The sequence below is a fragment of the Pediculus humanus genome, genomic scaffold, assembly GCF_000006295.1.
Source record: "Pediculus humanus corporis 1103172108285 genomic scaffold, whole genome shotgun sequence".
NCBI classification, from domain to species: Eukaryota; Metazoa; Arthropoda; class Insecta; order Psocodea; family Pediculidae; genus Pediculus; species Pediculus humanus.
The window spans coordinates 691,028-711,464 of record NW_002987854.1 but is presented as its reverse complement, the minus strand read 5'-3'; the positions used below and the strand labels follow the sequence as shown (position 1 = coordinate 711,464).

Genomic DNA, 20,437 nt, shown 5'->3' with positions numbered 1-20,437 from the left:
ATTCATTTTTCCGAAACTTTTTTTTTTTTTTTTTTGGTATCGAATCACAATCAATCATCACTTATTGTATCCGTTATAATATTTTTTTTTTTTTTTAAAAGTATTTAAGTCTTTTATTATTATTATTATTATTATTATCATTATTATTATTAATAAAATAAATTGTTCATCGATTAAATAAATAAATATTTCTGCTAATGAGAACTTAAATTGTCATCCATTGGAACAACGTTATTCATGTTAGGAATGGTTCCGTTTCCCTGAAGACCCAACGTCGGATTTTCGTTGCGTTCTAAACCGCCACCGCCACCGCCACCACCTCCTCCTCCTACTCCCATGCAAGCAAATCCGTTTTCGTTTCCGCTTCCGATCATTGTTCCCTCGTTGATGTTGTTGTCGCTTTCGAATCGAACGTATCCGTTTATGTGACCGTTCGATGATATATATATGTCGGGAGTCGGACCCAAACCTATCGGCGTGGGAGTCACGGCTCCCGCAGACGTGAATCCGGACGAATTGGCAAGAGCTTCGATGGCTTCGTACAGGTATAGATAATCGTTCTAGTGAGTTAAAAAAAAAAAAAAAATGTTAATGACACGACACGACACGGGAACGTCTGTTTGGTTTTTCTCTCGTTCGCTTTAAGAAAAATTCAAACCGACTTACCACAGCAGACCAAATTCCTAAACGTCTCATGTGATAGAGTTTTGCAAACATGTATATATCAACGTGGCTTTCGTGAGTTAACTGTTTGCAAGCAGACGTGAGCAAGCAAAAAGTTGCTGCTTCCGTACCTCCGTACCTGAAAAATCAAATTCTTTTCTCGTTACCAATGTTCCAGTATAAAAAAAAAAAAAAATTTCAATAGCAAAAAGGACTTTCGCAGGGCATTTCATCCTACCTGTCGACGACGATGACGGGACCGTGTTGCGTTTCCTTATTCCACTCTTGTACTTTTTTTATTAGATCGAAAACTTTGTGAAGCGGAGAACAAGAATGAGGCCAAGATGGAAAATGAAATATTCTAACCGGTAAATCGTAATCGTCTTGAGCGGATTGTAATGCGAAATCTTTCGTCGTGCAGCCATTTTGTTCGCTTTCGACCACGAGTTTCACTTTGTAATTTTCACCCTCTAAAAGGTTTTGATCCGTCGGCCAAAATATATTCAAATCCTGTTCGTTACGTTAAAATTAATAATGTTTCCTTTTTGTTATCAAAAAGGTACAAAAAATTAATAAAAAAAAGAAAAAACTTAAACGACATACTTGACTTTCCGTGCTGGTTAGAAGAACGACAGTTTGTGCGCTGTGGTCCCAAACCATTTGCCAAAAATCCATTATTGTGTTTTCTAATGGCGTTTGCGTGATTATGAATTCTCTCATTTTATGATATCCGATGAGCCAAGTTGCATTTATGTAATCGCTTCCATCTACTCCAGGTTTCGGAGTCAAATGAACTCGAAAACATTCCATGGGTACAATGTCGTTATTTCTATTCTTATTTATATTGACTGGTTTCCGAGCTGATATTGTATTATAATCTTCGGCTCGGAAGGAAGTGACCAACTGATAAAAAAAAAGCGATTCAAGAGCAAATTTTAACCCTCACGCAAAATAACCAATTACAAACCTCGAGAGAGAACAAAACCTGTACATATGACCTACCTTGTATTGATTGTCGAGAACGATACCCGGCAATGATTTGTCGCATTGAGGATTCGCTACCATCGTCGATAGATACCGCGACAAATACCCTTGGTGTATATTTGTTTCTCCACTTTCGATTGCTTCGACCAATGCGTCGTGTATGAACACATACTGTTCTTCTGTTTGGACTAGAAAATTACGTTGCGTTCGTATGTGCCGAAGAAATCCGTATATGTTGACTTCTCCCTTAGCTCTTATTTGTTTGAGCATGGCATCTAGGACGATATAAGCACCCGTTCTCCCGACTCCGGCACTGCAATGAACGATTATCGGTCCAGCATCGGGCGGATTAGCTGCCGAAGATTTGCTCACGAAACGCAAAATCGGAAGGGGATGATCAGGAGTACCGTGATCGGGCCAATTCGTATAATGATATTGAAGAACTGTCCTCTCCTGAACGTTACCCTTTTTTTTCTTAATCTGTAATTTTTTTTTAAAATCGAAACTTAAATTGATTGAACCTCCCCGTCCTTTTTTTCCTTTTTTTAAAAAAATGATTCTCACTCTAAGATGACGTATTTGAAACGTTCGAATCGTATACGTTGCCATTATGTCCTCTCGAACCATCGTGACACTTATCACGCCATAAACTTCGGTTCCTTCTTTCGGCCAATACATGTCGCATTTTCTCTGTAAATCACGTAAAGATAATCGTAAATGACTACCCTCTTCCCGTCTACCACACCACCCCCCCGCAACACAGACATTACTTACTCGGCCTCTTTCTATGAGATTCGTTATCATGACGATAATTCCGACTCTTTGTTCCCAAACCATACGCCAAAAACAATTGAATGTTGCCGGAAGAGGACCTTGAGTTCCAATATAGGCTCGAGATCTTTGAAATCCGTCGATATAATTGGCATTGAGATATTCCGTTGATTTTTTCTGACCTGGAAGCGGGAGCAAATGAACTCTCGTGTGATCGTCTGAAAATTATAACCAACAACAAAAAAAAATCAATATAATTTTTTATTAATTTATGTACATAAGTATAAATATTTTATTTCTCTCTCTCTCTCTCTCTCTCTCTCACTCACATGCTAAAATGTTCAAATAACGATTTTTCATTTTGTTGTCCGGTAATTGAGAATTAATTACGGTGTGACCTTCCGTCGGCGAGTTCTGTATAGTTTCGTATTCCTTACTGAACCCGATGTCTCCATCCGAATGAAGACTAGCCACGTGTTTAGCAAATAAATGAATCGGAATGGCAGTATTGACACCGTTTTCCTTGTGCTGGTCCCAATCGCAAGCTGTAGGCACGGACATGGATGTCGGATCGTCCAAATAATAATAACTCGCTTTAAAACATTTTCTGAAAAAAAATTTTTTCAATACATGTATCGACGTTTCGGTTAGCCCAAGGGATTTTTCTTTTGTTTTCATTACTACTACTGACTTCCAAACGACAAGAACGGACAAAGCAACCAATAATGCAGCCACGACGCATATGAGACCTGCTATCATTCCCGCACTCAATTCGTTCGAGACTTGACTCAGTAGGGGCGTATATTTGTCACATTCTGTTTTTACAAATATTCTTCTCGTTCCGGATAACGAACCTCTGATCAATTCTTTATCGTAGTAAATACTCTTTGTCCCTGCTTGAACTTGGATCTCGTACAAAGTATCCGACGTCAAATTCGTTAACAACGTTTGAAACTGTATAAAAAAAAAACAAAATAATAATAATGATAATAATAATAAATTAAAAGGTTCTCCCGCGTACGAATGTTTTTTTTATAATTTACAAAAATAAATCAAAGATGAAAGGATATTTTTATTTGAAAAATTCTCTCCTGCAGGAAGATATATATATATAAAACGACTAACCAATCCCGTGTTATTTCCCAATGATTCCGCTGGAGTAACGGATTTTTCTTCGAATTCGCTCGAATCGTAATTCCTGTACAAAATAAAATATTGATCGACCGATATGTAATAATCGGCCGGTTTGGGCCTTTTCCATTCAACGAACAACGTGTTGTTGCTTTGGCACGTTAAATTTGTTATTGTCGGAGCGCTCGGACCCCCAACATCCGTCCTGTACCTGACCGAATCCGATTGAAGTCCTTCATTTTTCCACGTGTATGCTTTCACCCAAATTTTATATTCCGTATACGGTCCTGGAAAAAAAAAAGAAGAAAAACAAACAAAAATAAAAATGAGTTTTTTTTTTTTGTTACCCATCATTATTCTATCGTTTCGAATCGTTGAATGAATTTTTTTTATCATCATTATTAAAAACGGAATCGTAAAATTATTATTATTATCATTATTATTATTATCATTATTATTATTATTAATATGCAATAATTGCAATCGCGTATTCCATTGTTCGATCGATTGTATGAAACAATATATGTGTCTGTTTGTTACGTGGAATCATCGACGAAAAACCGTTAATATAATAACATTCGGACGTTTTTATCTGAACGATCGATTTCCCTTTTCCTCTCCCCTCCCCACTACCACCATTACCTATTAACAAAAACACCTGCTAAGAGAAACTAATAATAAAACAAGAAAACCCCCCCCTTTTTTGTTATTTTCGAAACCGAAAATAAGAAACATTTATTATTCGGAACCATGGACAAACAAACGGAAATTCTCGAATCGTGGGCCCGTGCCCCCTCCCTCCCCTCTTCCCGCGAAAATTTAGGGAGTATTCGATGCCTTTTACTTTCCGTTTTAAATTAATAAATTTAAGGTACAAGGAAAAACGAGTTTTTAATATTGAAACAAAAAACGAATATTATTAAAATTTCACGAGTCGACAAAAAATATCCGGATATGCACACGCAAAACGAAACCCATCATCATCATCATCATCATCATATTTATCCATTTTTCATATTTTTCAGGTAAATCCAGGTACAACGATTTTTTTTTTAACGATCGTTAATATTTATATATATTTACACGTCATTTCAAACTATAAATTTTTTTTTTTTTTTTTTTTATAGGTAAAATCGCCAACAAATCTTTCAAACGTCAAAACCAAACGAGTTTTTATTGTTGTTGTTGTTGTTGTTATTGTTGTTGTAGTTGTGGTTGTTGTTGTTGTTGTTGTTGCAAAAATTCAGGTTGTTATGCAACAGGGAATTTTAAATAATCTTATCGTCCATTTTTCTTTAATCAGTTTTTAATCAGGTAAGAATTCAGAAAACAGGAAAAACGTTTCGCGATTAATTTTAATATCGACGAAAAAAAAATTATTTGTCTCTCTTCTACACCCTTCTCCCTCTCCCTCTCTCTTTCTCTATCTTTCCCGCCTTTTTTTTTTTTTTTTTTTTTGGGAAAGTATCACACAACCGCATGTTCAATTTAAAAAAAAAAAAAAAAAAATTATAACGATGATGTTTCGGTCGGTAGTAAACAGGTTAACGGGTCAGTTAATCATCCGAAAAATTTATAATAATAATAATAATATTAAAATTTTTCTTTTTTTTTTCCGTACGAATTTCGTTCTTGGAATATTAAAAAAAAAAAAAATGAGGTACCCGCATCGCGTACCTACCACGTCGTAAGTAAGGTTTTCACAAATCGGGAAATTAGGTTTATTACGTACGCAACAAACGATTTGCCAAAAAAAAAAAAAAAAACCGTTGCAAGTTAAATAAACGCTCGCTCACGCACTCACGCATTCCCTCACTCACGCATTTTTCACGATTGTTTAAATTCGATACTACCGAAACAACCTTTTTCCCACACGCACACGCGTATGCACGCACCGTTCGAACCTTTAGCCTTTGATAATTTAAATAAAGAAAACCCATCTTGTTTGAAATCCAACGGATTTCATCTTAAAGTCTTACTTTCTCCGAACAAGTGTTTTTTTTTTCACGCCATTTTGTTTTCCTTTCAGGTTCAGGTGCGAATGCAAACAATTTGAACAGAGAAAATTAATAATATATATATATAAAATTTAGTCACGATTTTTAATAGAATCCCGGAGACTCTCATTCATGCATTATAAATTTTTCATTTCGTGTTATAAACACAATAATCATCATCATCACCATTAATATTATTATTAGTATGACTGAAAAAATCGACCGTCATGTAATTTTTTATATTAAAAAACAAAATTTCTAAATCGTTATCGATAATGATAATTGTTATAATAATAATAATAACAATAATAATAATAATAATAAAATTGATGTTTCGGCAAATTAACGATCGATTCGCCTCCTTTCGTTATAATAAAATTTCTAAAAGGAAATATTTAATAATCAAAAGTGCAATTTTCAAAGTTGAGTCATTTAATAAAAAAACTAAAAACCAGGTGTATTTCTCGCCAGGTATCGAGAGTATTGGAGGGGGTGGAAAGGGAGGGGAGGGAAAACTTGAACTTGACATTTAATCGCGTCTATACGCGAACGACACGCGAATGTTCCAGTAACGAGTATTAGAGAGAGAGAGAAAAGACGCGATTCCGTGTCAATTCAAATGTTTTTTTAATGCGACTGGAAAAAAAAACAACGACGATAATAATAATAATAATAATAATAATAATGAGGAAAAAACATTTATCGGTTTAGAGTTTCGGTTTGATTGTACACAAAAACCGAGAAGTATATTTCTGGAAAGGATTTCGCAAGATTCCCCCCCCCCCGACTTTTAAATAATACTTTCGAGAAAGAGAAAGAGAGAGAGAGAGAGAGAGTTTTTAACAGAAAACTTTCAAAATTTTCCATTTTCCAACATCATTTTCATCAAATTTGATAATTAGTAAAAGACGTTGTTTTTCATTGACAGCAGGCGGTGAAATGTTTTTGAGATGATATTGACCCCGAACGCAACGCAACCCATCGACCACGAAGAAAACATTTTGACAAAATTCGGGAAGAAGAGGGGGAGGGGAAGGGAAACGAGATTTTCTCTCTCTCTCTCTCTTTTTTATTGGACGAAAATTTCATAACTTTTTTGCCCTTTACAAAATTTTATAAACGTCAAACCGTCAACACAAAACAAAAAAAAGTGAGAAAAACGTCAAACCCGTAAAAATTTACACTGAGGGGGGCGGCGGTGGCAGCAGCGAGTAGGAGTCGCTGAACAATCAAATGAACGCCGTCTCGGAGTTACGAAAATTTATTTTAAATATTTTCTTCCTCCTCCTTCTTTGACCCAACTCACAATAATAATAATAATAATAATAATAATAATAATGCATCGCAAAATATATATATGTATACATATAATAAAAAAAAAAAATTTTTTTTTTTTTAACCGTTTCGTACCTGCTTGATACATAATAAAACTCTCTCAACCTTAATTCAAGACTCAAAGAAAACGAAATAACACGTTGTTGTTGTTGTTAGAAAACGAGAACGGAGATTTTTTTTTTTTTTTGCATTTCTTTACACATATATGCATCTTTTGCAAGTAAACGTAACAAACGTGCAACTAGACAACAACAACAACATTTTCACACACGAATCACGCATTTTATCCTTCACCTGCCTGACTGCCTACTATCCGAAATAATAATAGTAAAAAAAAAAAAAAGGAAAATTATTTAAAACTGTGTAATAATAATATAACTCGACCACGCGAACAACAACAACAACAACAATAATAATAATAATGATAGTAATAACGGTCACACAAAAAAAAAAAAACGAAATAAAACGGAAAGAGACGAAAGAAAAACGTTAAAAAAAAAGGGGGACCTTCGAATGTTAAAAAAAAAAAGATGCTACTCGAAGACAGATACCCATTTTTCCATTTTTTTTTTTTTAATTTGCTGATAATAATAATAATAATAATAATTTTATACTTGAAATTAAATACGAGGAGTACGGGTTTAAAAATTTTAGAAAGTGGAAGCAAGAGTTGTTAGGTTCAAACCGTTTGTCGGATGTTATGACAACGACAACAATGACGGTGCTACAATTTTATGAAGAAAAAAAAAAAAAAAACCTCAACGACATTAAAAATTTCATAATTTACGTCAATTAAAAAAAAAAAAAAATTCGAGTTAAACGATTAATTAAAATTTACGCGCAATAAAAAATTTTCATTTTTTTTTTTTTAAAAATGATACTTAAAAAAAAAAAAATTTCACCGCGAACGGAATCGATTTTTCAATTTTCCTTTTCAAGGCTGTCTCTTTCTATATCACACATTTCAATATTTCCAATCGATTTCGAATTCGAAATTTTCGAAACAAAAAACAATAAAAAAAAAAAAAAAAAATAGAATTACATTAAAATTTGTATTATCGCGATATGACAATTCGATCAAACATTTAAAACAATAAAAAAATTGTCGTTTGTTTGAAAAAATTTGATTTTGTTGTTGTTGTTGTTGTTCTATCTCTTTCATTTTTAAAATTCTTATTCCGAACACAATTTTCTATTATTATTATTATTATTAATTTCTCGTTTCTTTTCGACGACACCTCACGATTCGCAAAAAAAAAAAAAATTACAAACGTGGCGTAAAAACGGAAAACGTTACGAAACGTTCGTTTGTTACAACAAATTACCTGCGTTTGTAGGTTTCGCCCAAGTTTTTTTTTTTTTTTTTTTTTTTTTTTGCAATGGCCGCGAGGGAAAACGACGTAGCTAGCTAGCCGCGTAAAATAAAAATAAAGTAAACCGATAAAAAAAAAAAAAAAAAGGACGGAACGTTTTAAAGGCGAAAAAAAATGAAACTACAATCGAAAAAAAAATAGAAAGTTTACATCGGATTTATAATAAGACGTCTGGAAATTTTCTTTGGGCGGTTTTTTTCTCTCTCTCTCTCTATCTCTCTCTTGTTACCCTTCATCATCTTTTTCAAAAGACGTGGCATCGGAGAAACGTTGTTTGTATAATTATACAATGGCAAGGGCAAGGCAAGGCAAAAAAAAGTCGCTGGAAGGTAGTAAATTTAAATTTCACCCGTGGAAAACCGGTTGAAATTGTATAAAGTTTGCAAAGTTGAGAGTATGAAACAATTTTTTAATGGCGGCGACGACAACGACGACCATTATTCGTGAATAAATATTTTTTTAATTAATAATTTTACATATATATAAATTTTTTTTTTTTTTTTTTTAAAAAAGATTCCCGCAAAACCCTTCGAGGTTTTTCCACACACACACACACACACGAACAAATCCACTCACGTATTAATAAATCATGATATAATCATTACCTACGCCACTGCTTATGCAAACGTGATTCAAACAAAAAAATTTTATACTTTTTTTTTTCCCCTTTTACTACGAACGAACGCAAAACAAATTCATGCATTCGGCGAGATTTAAAAAAAAAAAAAAAAACCGTTATTTTAACGACTCGTTTGTTCGCCTTTTATCAAAATACCTTCCGAACCTTAAAAGCCACCATTTTAAAAAAAAAAGAAAAAAACCTAAAAATAATTTAATAAACTCAAACAAACGAAAACACCACCAATAAAATTTTAAAAAAAGAAAAACTTGACCCGTATAAGAAACAATCGATGGTGGGTGACAGAAGAACAAAAAACATGGACGCATTATCGCTCGATCGAGTGTTGAAAAGAGAAAGAAAACTCAAAGGGTATAGAAAAGAAAGAGAGATAGATTAAATGAAATTAGCGGAAATGCACAATTTGATAAATGCCTCATAAAACGATACCATCCATACGGCGACGATGGCGACGACGAGGACAAGTACAGGTATGAGACAGGTATGACAGTAAAGACACTTTTACCAATATTCTAATACACTTACTTAGAGTATCAAGCGTGTGAGCCAAAACTGGTGTCGACGTCGTACGAACATCCGTATAATTTCCATGCATGAAATATATTCTATAACCTTTGATGTCTCCATTTTCGTGTTCTGGTTTCGCCCAAGATAATTCGATAGTCGTCGATGTCGCTCTGATGACTGTCAGATTCAAAGGCTTGCTAGGCTCTGGAAAACAAAAGCAAAACAAAACAAAAATCATTCAAATGTATAAATAAATAAATAACTCAACACTTTGAAGTCTCTCACTATTCTTCTTCAGACACTCTATTTTTTCTTTAGATGAACATAAAAACTCTTAAATAACAATAAAAGTCATCTGGAAATCTCCAGTTTTTTTTCTTTCTTTCTCTTTCTTTCTCATTTTTTTTTTTTTTTTTTTTACTGAAAATGGATGAACAAACGATGCAGTAAAAATTATTTCCTTTCGTTCTTGTTGATCGAATGAAAACCAAACCGTAATAAAAAAAAAAAAAAAAGTAGTCGTCGGATGAAAAAACTAATAATAAAAGTATTATTAACGTTACGTTACGTTACCATAGAGTATATAAATGTATAACTCTCGAACGAGAGTCTACCACCCCCCTCGCCCCCTCGCCCTCCCGATAACTTTCATTTTTATATCGAATCGATCGAAACGATTTAAATTGATTTTTTTCCTGCGACTTTTCGTCGTCTTCCTTTTTCATGTTTCGATTATGGCTGAATAAAAAAAATAAAATCATAGAGTAAAAAGTCTCTTCGACAACCGCAAAAGAAAACCTTCAACAACAAACAATTTCTAAAAAATTTTACCATTTTTAGTAAAATATATAAATATATATTACGTAAATAATAATAATAATAATGATAATAAACCAACAAACAAAACCTTTGACTGCGAGATTGTAATCGTTAGTTATTATTATTATTACATTGTCTGGTCATGGACAGGACCGTAAGTAACTCGATTTCTGAGAAAAAAAAAATTAAATTAAATTTTATTTAAACTTACAGAAAAATAAAAAAAAACAAAACAAAAAAAAATTCATCGTTATTAAATATGTGGGAAAAAATAAAAAATAATAATAATAATAATAATACAAAACGAGGGGTCTTAACACCTATTATTATCATCATCATCATCATCATAACTACTTTTTTTTTTAAAAGCAAGCAAGCAATCACTTACTTAATACTAATTAAAACCTTTTAAAAAAAATAATTTATTTTTTTACTTTTCTTGCCAAATAAAGACTACTAAAACGGTTAAATTAATTGTTCTTTTTACCTCCCCCTACCCCACCACTTCCTCCACCCCCACCCAACCCACCCCATTCGGTACGACAGCAGAAGAAATTTTTGTTTAAAAAATTGCAATTCGAGAAATTTCTTCCAAATTTTCTCTTAAATCCGTTTAAGGGGGAAGGAACTTCTCATGGCCCTTTTGCATATTTTCTTGTGTGTGTGTGAGTGCGTGAGTGCGCGTGTATGCGTTTGTAGGAGTTGTGTAAATAAGGAGTGATTAATAAAATTCCCACCCGTTAATTATTTTAATCGATAAAAATAACTCGAGTTCTATTTATAGACAAAAAAAAAATTAGATAACTTTTTACTATTTTTTTTTTTTTCAACGTTACTGGATTTCGTATATGCAATCAACAACGCGTTTGTTTGTTTGTTTTTAAACAATTAAATAATTGCTACCTTATAATGAAACTTTAATTAGTAGGTAAACTTTCTCCTTATTTGGAATAAATAATAATAATAATAAAGAAAAAGAAGAGTACAAAAACGTTACAGTCATCATTTTTTTTTCTTTTTTCCATGTTTCGAGTAGCAATTTAATAATAATAATAATAATGACTAACCTTGTTGAATAGGGTTTTTTTTTTTGTTTTTTACCGGTGTGAAAATTTTCAACCGAATATCCGTTTGTTGAGATCATCGAATGTAATAATAATAATAATAATTTACGACTTTAAAAGAAACGAAGAAAATAATGATAAAAGAAACTCTTATACGAAATCGAAAATAAAAATTATTTATTTTTTAAAAAACGAGGAAAATTTTCTTTTTTCAAATCGTGACTCCAGAAGCGTTCCAGTAAAAATTCCAGTAAAATTTTTTATCACTCTATTAAACAATCGAAACAAGAATTTGTCACAATTTTTTTAAAAAAAATAAACCGCAAATATTTAAAAAAAAAAAAAATTGTGAGTTCAACCATAGAAAAATCATCACAAAACATAAGTCAAATTTGGATTTTATTCAAAATTTTACCATTTTGTAAACCTGGGGAGCAGTTGGGGTCGACTGGGGGGGGTGTGAAAGCAAAGAGTGAATGTGAGGGTGACGAAACAAAGCAATAATTGAAAGATATATATAAAAAAAATTATTTTTGTCTTTGATTATTTTCTTTGTTTAAAATCGTTTTGTTCCCTTCCCTCCCCCGCCATTTTTGTTTTGGTTCCCTTTAGCCTTATTTTGGTGTAACGAAAATTTTTATTGTATAAAAGTTTTTATTTGCATTTTACGTATGAGTTTTTAATCAAATAAAAAAAATTTTTCTTTTTTAAAAATACCAAAAACTATTCAATATTTATTTAACGATTACTTTTATTATTATTATCGTATCGAAAGTCGTAAGGGAAACAATCATAATTAAAATTTTATTACCGAGTAATAATAAATTAATGAGAGTAACGATTCATTATTAAAATGTATATTTAGTTCAAAAAGAAAAACATTTCTTTCATAATTAACGTCTTTTTTTGGAATTGTCCAATTGTTTGTTACGATTGCATAATATAATAATAATAATAATAATAATACTGAATAATAAATTTAAATTTCAAATCCTTACTTTTTTTTGTTTTTTTTTTTTTTTCTTTGTGGTTCATTTATTTTTCAATTATATTTATTTTTTTTTTAACGGTTATTTAGTGTATATACATTAGTATTTAAATAATTATTTAATATTAGATTTGTAATTCTTTCAAGTGTAACCAGGATGTCAAGCATATAATTGAAACGGTTTGAAATAAAATGTTTTTCCTTTTCATTTTTTTTTTTATGTAAATATTATATTATTTATTCACGTATGAAATGTAAATTAAAAAAAAAGAAAGACAAAAAAAAAAAAAAAAAGAAGCATAATGTAAATAAAAAGGGAAACAGGTAGTAGTAGACAGGTGATTTAAACATATGTGTGTGTGCCTATTAAATAACTTGTTTTATGTTGTGGATTCAAGTTAAAAATAAATTTTTATTTTTATTATAAATATATAACAGTCAAGATTCCCTTTCAAAAAATAAAAATAAAAATTGTATTGTGAAAGTTTGTGTGTCTGTCTGGATGTGTGTGTGTGTGTCGCACAGCACAATACAAAGTAAATAAATATTATTTTTATCGATATTTGAATTTATACTGATAAGTTATCATATCAGTTACACTTAAAGTATTTTGGGAATGACATAATGAAAGGAAATTATGTGCAAAAAAAAAAAAATAAATTATGATTGTGAGAGAAAAAATAAAATGACCCACTGTCAATTTCGAATAGTTTGGTATGGTAAAAATTTACTTTATTAACCTTTTCGATTGCGAGTAATCCTTTTCTTTTTACAATTTGTTTAAAAAAAAAAAAAGAAAGAAAGTATATAACTACTAAATTTAGAAACAAAACAAAACAAAAAAAATCAATAAAAAATCTCAATCGAACACATAAATGAACAAAGTTAAAAGTTAAAGGTCCTTTGTTTGAATTTAAACTATATTTTTCATGTAATTTGCAACGATTCCTTCTTCTCGATTTAGTCATTTGGAAAAAAAACATACAGTAAAAAAACATAAACTTAGTTAAAAAACATAACATTATTAAAGAGAAATCATAATGGTTACTCATTTTAAAAAAAACCTTTGTTTGAATAAATGGGAAAGAAAAAAAAGAAATTTAATCGAACATTGCAATGCGCAAACATGAATTAAAAAACATAAAACAAAGAAATCGAAATTCAAACGATAAAGAATAAAAATGACTTCATTAAAAATAACAAAAAAAAATTTTTTTTAAAATCCATTAAATATTACTCAATCAAACAATTATCAATTAAAAAAAAAAACTGAATAATAATATTAAAAAATTTAAATCATTATTATTATTCGGTGGTTGATGTGATTCTTAAACGAAAAAAAAAAAAATTTTTTTGTTCTACACACGACATCATCAAATTTATTTTCCCCAGCTGCAGAGTGCAATTTCCCAGGGTATATAAAAGACCCTCATCAATTACAACTTCCTTATTAGTATTTTAAAAAAAAAAAAAAAAAAAAGCAAAATTAATTACGTTCGCAAACAATAAAAGACAAAACAACAAAAAAAAAAAAAAAAAAAAAAACAATTCATTAAAGTAAAAAAAAAAAAAAAACAAAAGAGGCAAAAAAAAAAAATAAGGCTAATAAATAAGGGAAAACAATGCTTACCAAAACTGTCAATCGATTCTGGTTGAAATAAGCTATCATCGGCTTTAATAAAAACCGCAATTAATAAAATTATTAATAAAAATGCAGTTTTCATCTCGGGTTTAACCATTCATTTATTATATTAATAATTTATATATATATATTAAAAACTATCATTTAAATAAAAAACCGTGTAAACTGATAATCCATTCATCTTTTACGTTGTTTTATTTAAAACAATTATTATTATTAATTATATTGAGCGTAAAACACTTTTTTTTTTTTTAAATAAATAAAAAAAATGGGATTTGAATCCCTTAAAATAATTATTTAATAGTAAAATAAATAACATTTTCATTGATAAACATATTAATACCGCACCGAATCACAAATATAAACTTCATCGCATTTAAAAATTAATAATAATGATTATAAAGTGTAAAAAAGCAAAGCAAAAAAAAAAAAGTAACAGAAAAAAAAGTAAAATAATAATAATATATATAAAAAAAAAAAAAACTGAGTGAAGCAACCTTGAAATTGTCAATGAAACTGAGGTAATTTTTAGCGTATATTCACAAAATGTGTTTTAAAACAAAATGTTTTGAAACAATTTTCATATAGATATATAAACGTACGACGTTTGTGCCGGTTAGTAAAAGAAAGAAAAATCAATTTTTTCAAAAAAAAAAAAAAATTCACAACAGCTGTTAATGATGATGATGATGATGATAATAAACTCCGGGGGTTTTTCCAGGGACACTAAAAGCTCCGGTAAATTTACATTATTAAAATTTTTCTCCATGAAAAAAAATTTTCTTTTTCTTTTTGAAAATCGAATTAAAAAATCAATTAAAAAATTTATTTTGTGTGATAACGTTTAATTAAATTTTATTTACTTTTAAAATTTAATTTTTTTTCTATTTTATTTTAAATAATAGTAATAATAATAAGTGGTAAAATTAAATTTAAATTTAAAATAAAAAAAATTATTGTAAGGAAATATATAAAGTAAATTTATTGAAGGAGTTTTAATAGTAAGAATTTTTTTTTTTTTCTGTGTAAAAATTATTATTATGTTTTAAATCAAATGATTTTTAATGATATTTATTATTATTATTATTTTAAAAAAAAAATTTTATATTTTAAAATGAAAAAAAAGGGAGGATACGAAATGGAAAAAAAAAAAGAGTCAAGTTCATCGACCCAACCAGCATCCATAAGAAGGTTACATCATTGCCATCTTTAGTAAATTTTATTAACTAAAAATTTATTTCAAACGAAATTCAAAATGGATTCCATTTTGAATTTTTTTTTTCTTTCAAAGTTTTATTTTTATCACATAGAGGGTAGAAAATTATCACGATATCGATTCGGATTTAAAATCATTAATAAAAATCGATTTTTTTGTGTTTTAAAAAAGAAATCGTACGATTAATTTACTAAAAACTACAAAAAAAAAAAAAAATCAAATCGACAAACGATTCGACATTTAAATATTTTAAATTTTTAATAAATTCGCGCCAACACGCACACGCACACACACACCCACATACCCAAGACAACAAATTAATTAATTATCAAAAGGTTTAATGATAATAAAAAACAAAAAAAAAAAAAAAAAAAGAAGAAGAAATCAAAACAATGACGAAAAGAACAAAACGAACGTGAGCGGGGAAAGAGGAAAAGGGAAAAACAAAATGGCGTCATACGTAATAATAATAATGCGAGAAAATTTTTTTTTTTTTTTATTTATTTATTATTTTTACGTTCTTTTTAACCGAAAGAATAATTTAATTGTTTTCCGGTAAAAATTACGTGAGAAATAATAACAATGTTCTCATTAAAAGAAATAAATTTTTATTATTATTTTTACCACCGCCACCCCTCTCCATTTCCTCCTCTCCCCTCCCTTCAAATTTTTAATTTTTTTTTTTCCCCCGTACGTTTCACACTCGGATATATAAAAACGAGTAGAAAAAGAAAAAAGAAAAGGAAAATTCATTTAACATCCAAGACACGATATACTAAAAAAAAAAAAATTTCTTAGAACATTCGAGAATAATCGAAATTTCTATTTTTCCTTCAAAAAATGCATCGCCGCCATTTTCTTTCTATCTCTCTCTCTCTCTCTCTCTCTCTCTCACTCTCGTAGAGAGATACTACGAGATGATTAATCAATTTTTAAAAACGACTCCTCTCTATATTAAAAATTTTATTTGATGAAGGTATTAATCTTTTAATTAATTAATTAATTAATTAATTAAATAATTAATAAGCAGTATATATAACAAACGAAAGTTTGTTACGACGACAACCAACAACCGACAACACGGTCAACTTAATTACAAAAAAAAAAAAAACCCAAAAAATGTAATTAAAACTTTGACGTTAAAAAAAAAATCCCATATGATTCGAACGTAATTTTTTTTTTCAAGCGAGAAAAAAAACAAACAAACAAACAAACGAACAAACAAAAGTTAAAAAGTCAAGGTTTATTTATATATATATATATAGTATATTATAGTCTCGTTTTTTATTACACAACAACCTTTTGTCCTCCTCCGTCTTGTATAGCTGTAATCTAATCTTTTTTTTATCTGGAAAATAATAATTTAAATATTTCTCCAGTTCGTAATGTGATATTTTCTTTTTTTTTGCAAGTGTATAAAAAACAACAACAACAACAAAAACGACGACTACGACAACAACAACAAACGCGAAAATTATTACGCTTTTTTTAAATTTAATTTAATTTAATTCAATTCAATTCAATTTATTTATTATTATTTTTATTTTTTTTTCCACATTCAAGTTTTGCCATTATTATTATTATTATTATTATTATTATTATTATTGTTATGTATTATATATGCATTCGTGTTTTACGATATTAAATATTGTTTTCTCGTTTGTTTGCGCCACGTTTTCTCTCATTTATTTATTTATTTCTATGTGTAATATATATATATATATAACAAACCCATTATTATTATTATTGTAACAAAATTTGAAAATTTAAATTAATAATAAAAATTTTGGCGCGCGTGTAAGAGAGAGAGAGAGAGAGAATGAAAAATTTATAAGGTTTTCAAAGGTTAAAATTAATTAAAATCGAATTTTAGACAGAAATTAAAAAGGGAAAAAAATTAATTAATTCATTAATAATAATAAAACAATTTTTAAAGAATAGCAATTCCGCGATATTTGTTTAAATAAAAAAAGTAATGACGTCACACACAAGTACACAAATTTTAAACAAAAGTATTAATTGTTCGAAACTCTGGGTGGGTGGGTGGATAGAGAGAGGTAGGGGGGTGTAAAGGGGGAGGGAGAAATGAGTAGTATGGTGTATAGATGAACGTTTTTATTTACGATTTAAATTATTATTATTATTATTATTATTATTATTACACAAATGAAAAAATTATAATAAAGTTAATACGAAACGTATTTTATGTAGAAGAAGAAATTTCTTATAAAAATTTTCTTGTCACGTTTAAGCTCTTCAAAAAAAAAAAAAAAAAAAAGAAAACTTAAGTGGAAAAATTATACACTTATAAGAGACGCCATAATAATTCAACTTTATTGCTCTATATAACCGAAGTTAAAAAGGATAAAAATCATTTCACAATAAAGTAAAAAAAAAAAAAAAAAAAAAAAAAAATGGGAGAAATGAAATTTTTTTTTTTTTTAGATAAAACTTAATTTTCTTAACGCATGCGCACAACTAAAAAGGAAAAAGAAGAAGAAAAAAAGGTAGTTGTTGTGGGATAGGATGAGGAAAGAAAGGAAAAAAGGAAGAATACACCGGAAAAAGGTTTTTCTTTTTTTTTCTTGTTTTTCTCGTATGGATCATCAGCAACAACAACAACAACAACAAACACTGATACGTATAAAAAATAAAAAATAAATAAAAGTGGTTGGAAAATCAAATTTTCCAAATCCTGTTTATTTTTTGTATGCGGATTATTGTAAACAATTTATAAAACGGAAACGAAATTTTTTTTTTTTTTACCTTTTTCCCCAGAGGAATATTTATTAATAAATAAATGAAAAAGAATCGAATCGAACGCTAAGTTAAAATAATAATAATTTCTTAATACGCTCCTGTAAAATTTTAAAAAATTTTCCGAAGGGTTCATCCTGTCCAAATACTTTTATCCTCGTACCTGAATCCAAAAAAAAAAACAAACGATAGCAAAAAAAAATTAATAATTGAAAAAACAATTCAATAATTTTAATAAAATGACAAACGAAATGCAGACGACGATGACGTCAACAACAACAACAACAACCGTTATTAAATTGTTTGTTTATTTACTATTATTATTATTATTGACATTTGAAACTTTATCCGAAAAAAAAAAAAAAACTGGAATAATGAATGAGATTCGTAATATTAATGATGATGATGATGGCGACGATGATGATGATGATGATAATGATGATGATGATGATGATGATAATGATGATAATAATAATAATAATAATTATTACCGGATGCGAAAAAAAAAAACATTTTTTTCAACCAAGGATGCATAATTGTTTTAAATTATTCGCAAAAAAAAAAATTATTCAATGACGTCACAATTAAAAACATTTACGGCGTTATTTTATTTTCACACATTTTATAGCGAAAAAACAATAATAATAATAATAATAATAATAATAATAATAATTTTTTAAATTAATAAATTATAATTCCAACGACGAACGCGTCAACCTTGATTTTTTTTTGTTTTAAATTTTATTTACGGGGTAATAATAATAATAATAATAATAATTATTATTATTATTGTTATTATTTTATATTTCGACGTGTGTGTAACGGTAATTATTATCGTTCAAAAAGATTTAATTAGTAATATAAATATTATTGTCGAAAGTAATTAAATTTTTTTTTTTTTTGTTTAATTACAAACACATTTGTGGCCGAATAAAAATAAAATAAAAATCGATCGAAAATAATTAATTTATTATTATTATTATTATTTCGTCTTCTGGTTTTATTATACGAAACGTGTATAATAAATAATAAAAAGAATGAAGTCTTTTTTTTTTTACGATTTAATTTTTGTATAAAGAAGAAGAAGAAGAAGAGAATTAGTTTTAAAAAAAATTTTTAGATTTGAAACGGATTTTGAATTGGATATTCGAAATATATATATATAAATGAAAAAAAAAAAAAGTAAAATGAGAAAAAGAAAGAGACAGTCAGAGATGAAAGAGAGAGAGAGAGAGAGAAAAGAGAGAGAAATGGCGAAGAACCGTTTTTACATAACATTTGCGTCTAGAAAATCTGTCGTGCAGAAATTTTATTTTATTTTATTTTTTTTTTTAAATTTTCTCGGGAATGACAATTTTCCCTTCTAATTTTCTAGTTTTGCGTAATGAAAAAAAAAAACGATTTCCTTCTTCCTTTTTTTTCCTTTTTCTTCTTCTTCCACGTCGATAAAAAAAAAAATTGAGTGAAATCCAAGAAGGAGGGGGGAGGAAAAAAAAATTAAATAAATGAAAGAAAGAAGAACCCATGTGTCTAAATATGTGTGAACGTTTGCGATAGGAAAAAAAAATTTTTTTTTTTTTATTTCGTAATTTGATGAAGGATTTTATTATTATTATTATTATTACGTATGCGAAAATGTTTTTTTTCCCGCCATATTTTTTTTCCTTCTTTTTTTCTATTCGCAAAAAAAAAAAAAAATTTCAATAATTCAAATAAATTTCTCTTATTCTTATTTTTTTAAAAAATAGTTTTCGTAATAATAATAATAATAAAACGTGAAAAATTTTTTTTTGAAAAATAACAATAAAAATAAGAAAATTTGTAAATGTCACCGCGGGGAAATCTGTCGCGATTATGATGGGAAACGGAAATAGTCATTTTGAAACGGTTTTATAATCACGTTTCAAACGAACGAAAATACCGCGAAAAAATGTTTTTTTTCCCATTTTCATTTTCATTTTCTTTTTTTTTTCCTAACGGGAAAGTATATCCGGGATTACAAATCGGGAATTATCATCTTTGAAAAATTTTTCAAAATTTAAAATGATAACGATATTATCTTGATAACATTTTAAACCCCCCAACCTCCTCCTCCCCTTCCCCTCACATTGAAATTAAAACGACGCAAATTTAAAAATTTATTATCGTTAAAAAGAAAAATAAAAATGGCGTTTTGTTTTGTTAAAAAAAAAAAATTTTTACGAATAGCTTTCGAACAAGAAATGATATTATTAAAAAATCACCCTCTCCCTCCATTCCCCCCCAAAAAAAAACCTGGAAAAATAATGTCGAAAACGACAGAAAAAAAATCAAACTAATGATAACAATAATTTAAAAGAATTCTTGTGATGCTGTTTAGGTTTAAAATAGAAAAACAGGTTCAGAGGCGTAGCATTAGACTGATATTCAGGCATTATCCCTAAGGAATCAATATAAAAACCCGGAATAAATGTCTAAAACCTTTTAGGACGAATAAAAGAAAAAAGGTTTGATGTGATGTCAAGGGTTACAACAATACGAAACCTAGGCATGCAACATCATAACCAATAT

General features: G+C 28.8%; 1 protein-coding gene across 1 annotated transcript; it reads right to left on the bottom strand.

Annotated features, from left to right (window-relative positions):
- Window positions 1–588: 588 nt before the first annotated feature.
- On the bottom strand, window positions 589–9,639 carry Phum_PHUM527030 (Receptor-type tyrosine-protein phosphatase alpha precursor, putative; the record flags this gene model as incomplete). The annotated part of the gene is made up of 10 exons (XM_002431359.1): window positions 589–802; window positions 902–1,173; window positions 1,267–1,566; window positions 1,687–2,100; window positions 2,212–2,337; window positions 2,422–2,636; window positions 2,748–3,025; window positions 3,110–3,372; window positions 3,544–3,836; window positions 9,420–9,639. The coding sequence occupies 10 exons, from the start codon at window positions 9,637–9,639 to the stop codon at window positions 589–591; spliced, it is 2,595 nt and encodes an 864-aa protein (XP_002431404.1).
- Window positions 9,640–20,437: the final 10,798 nt, after the last annotated feature.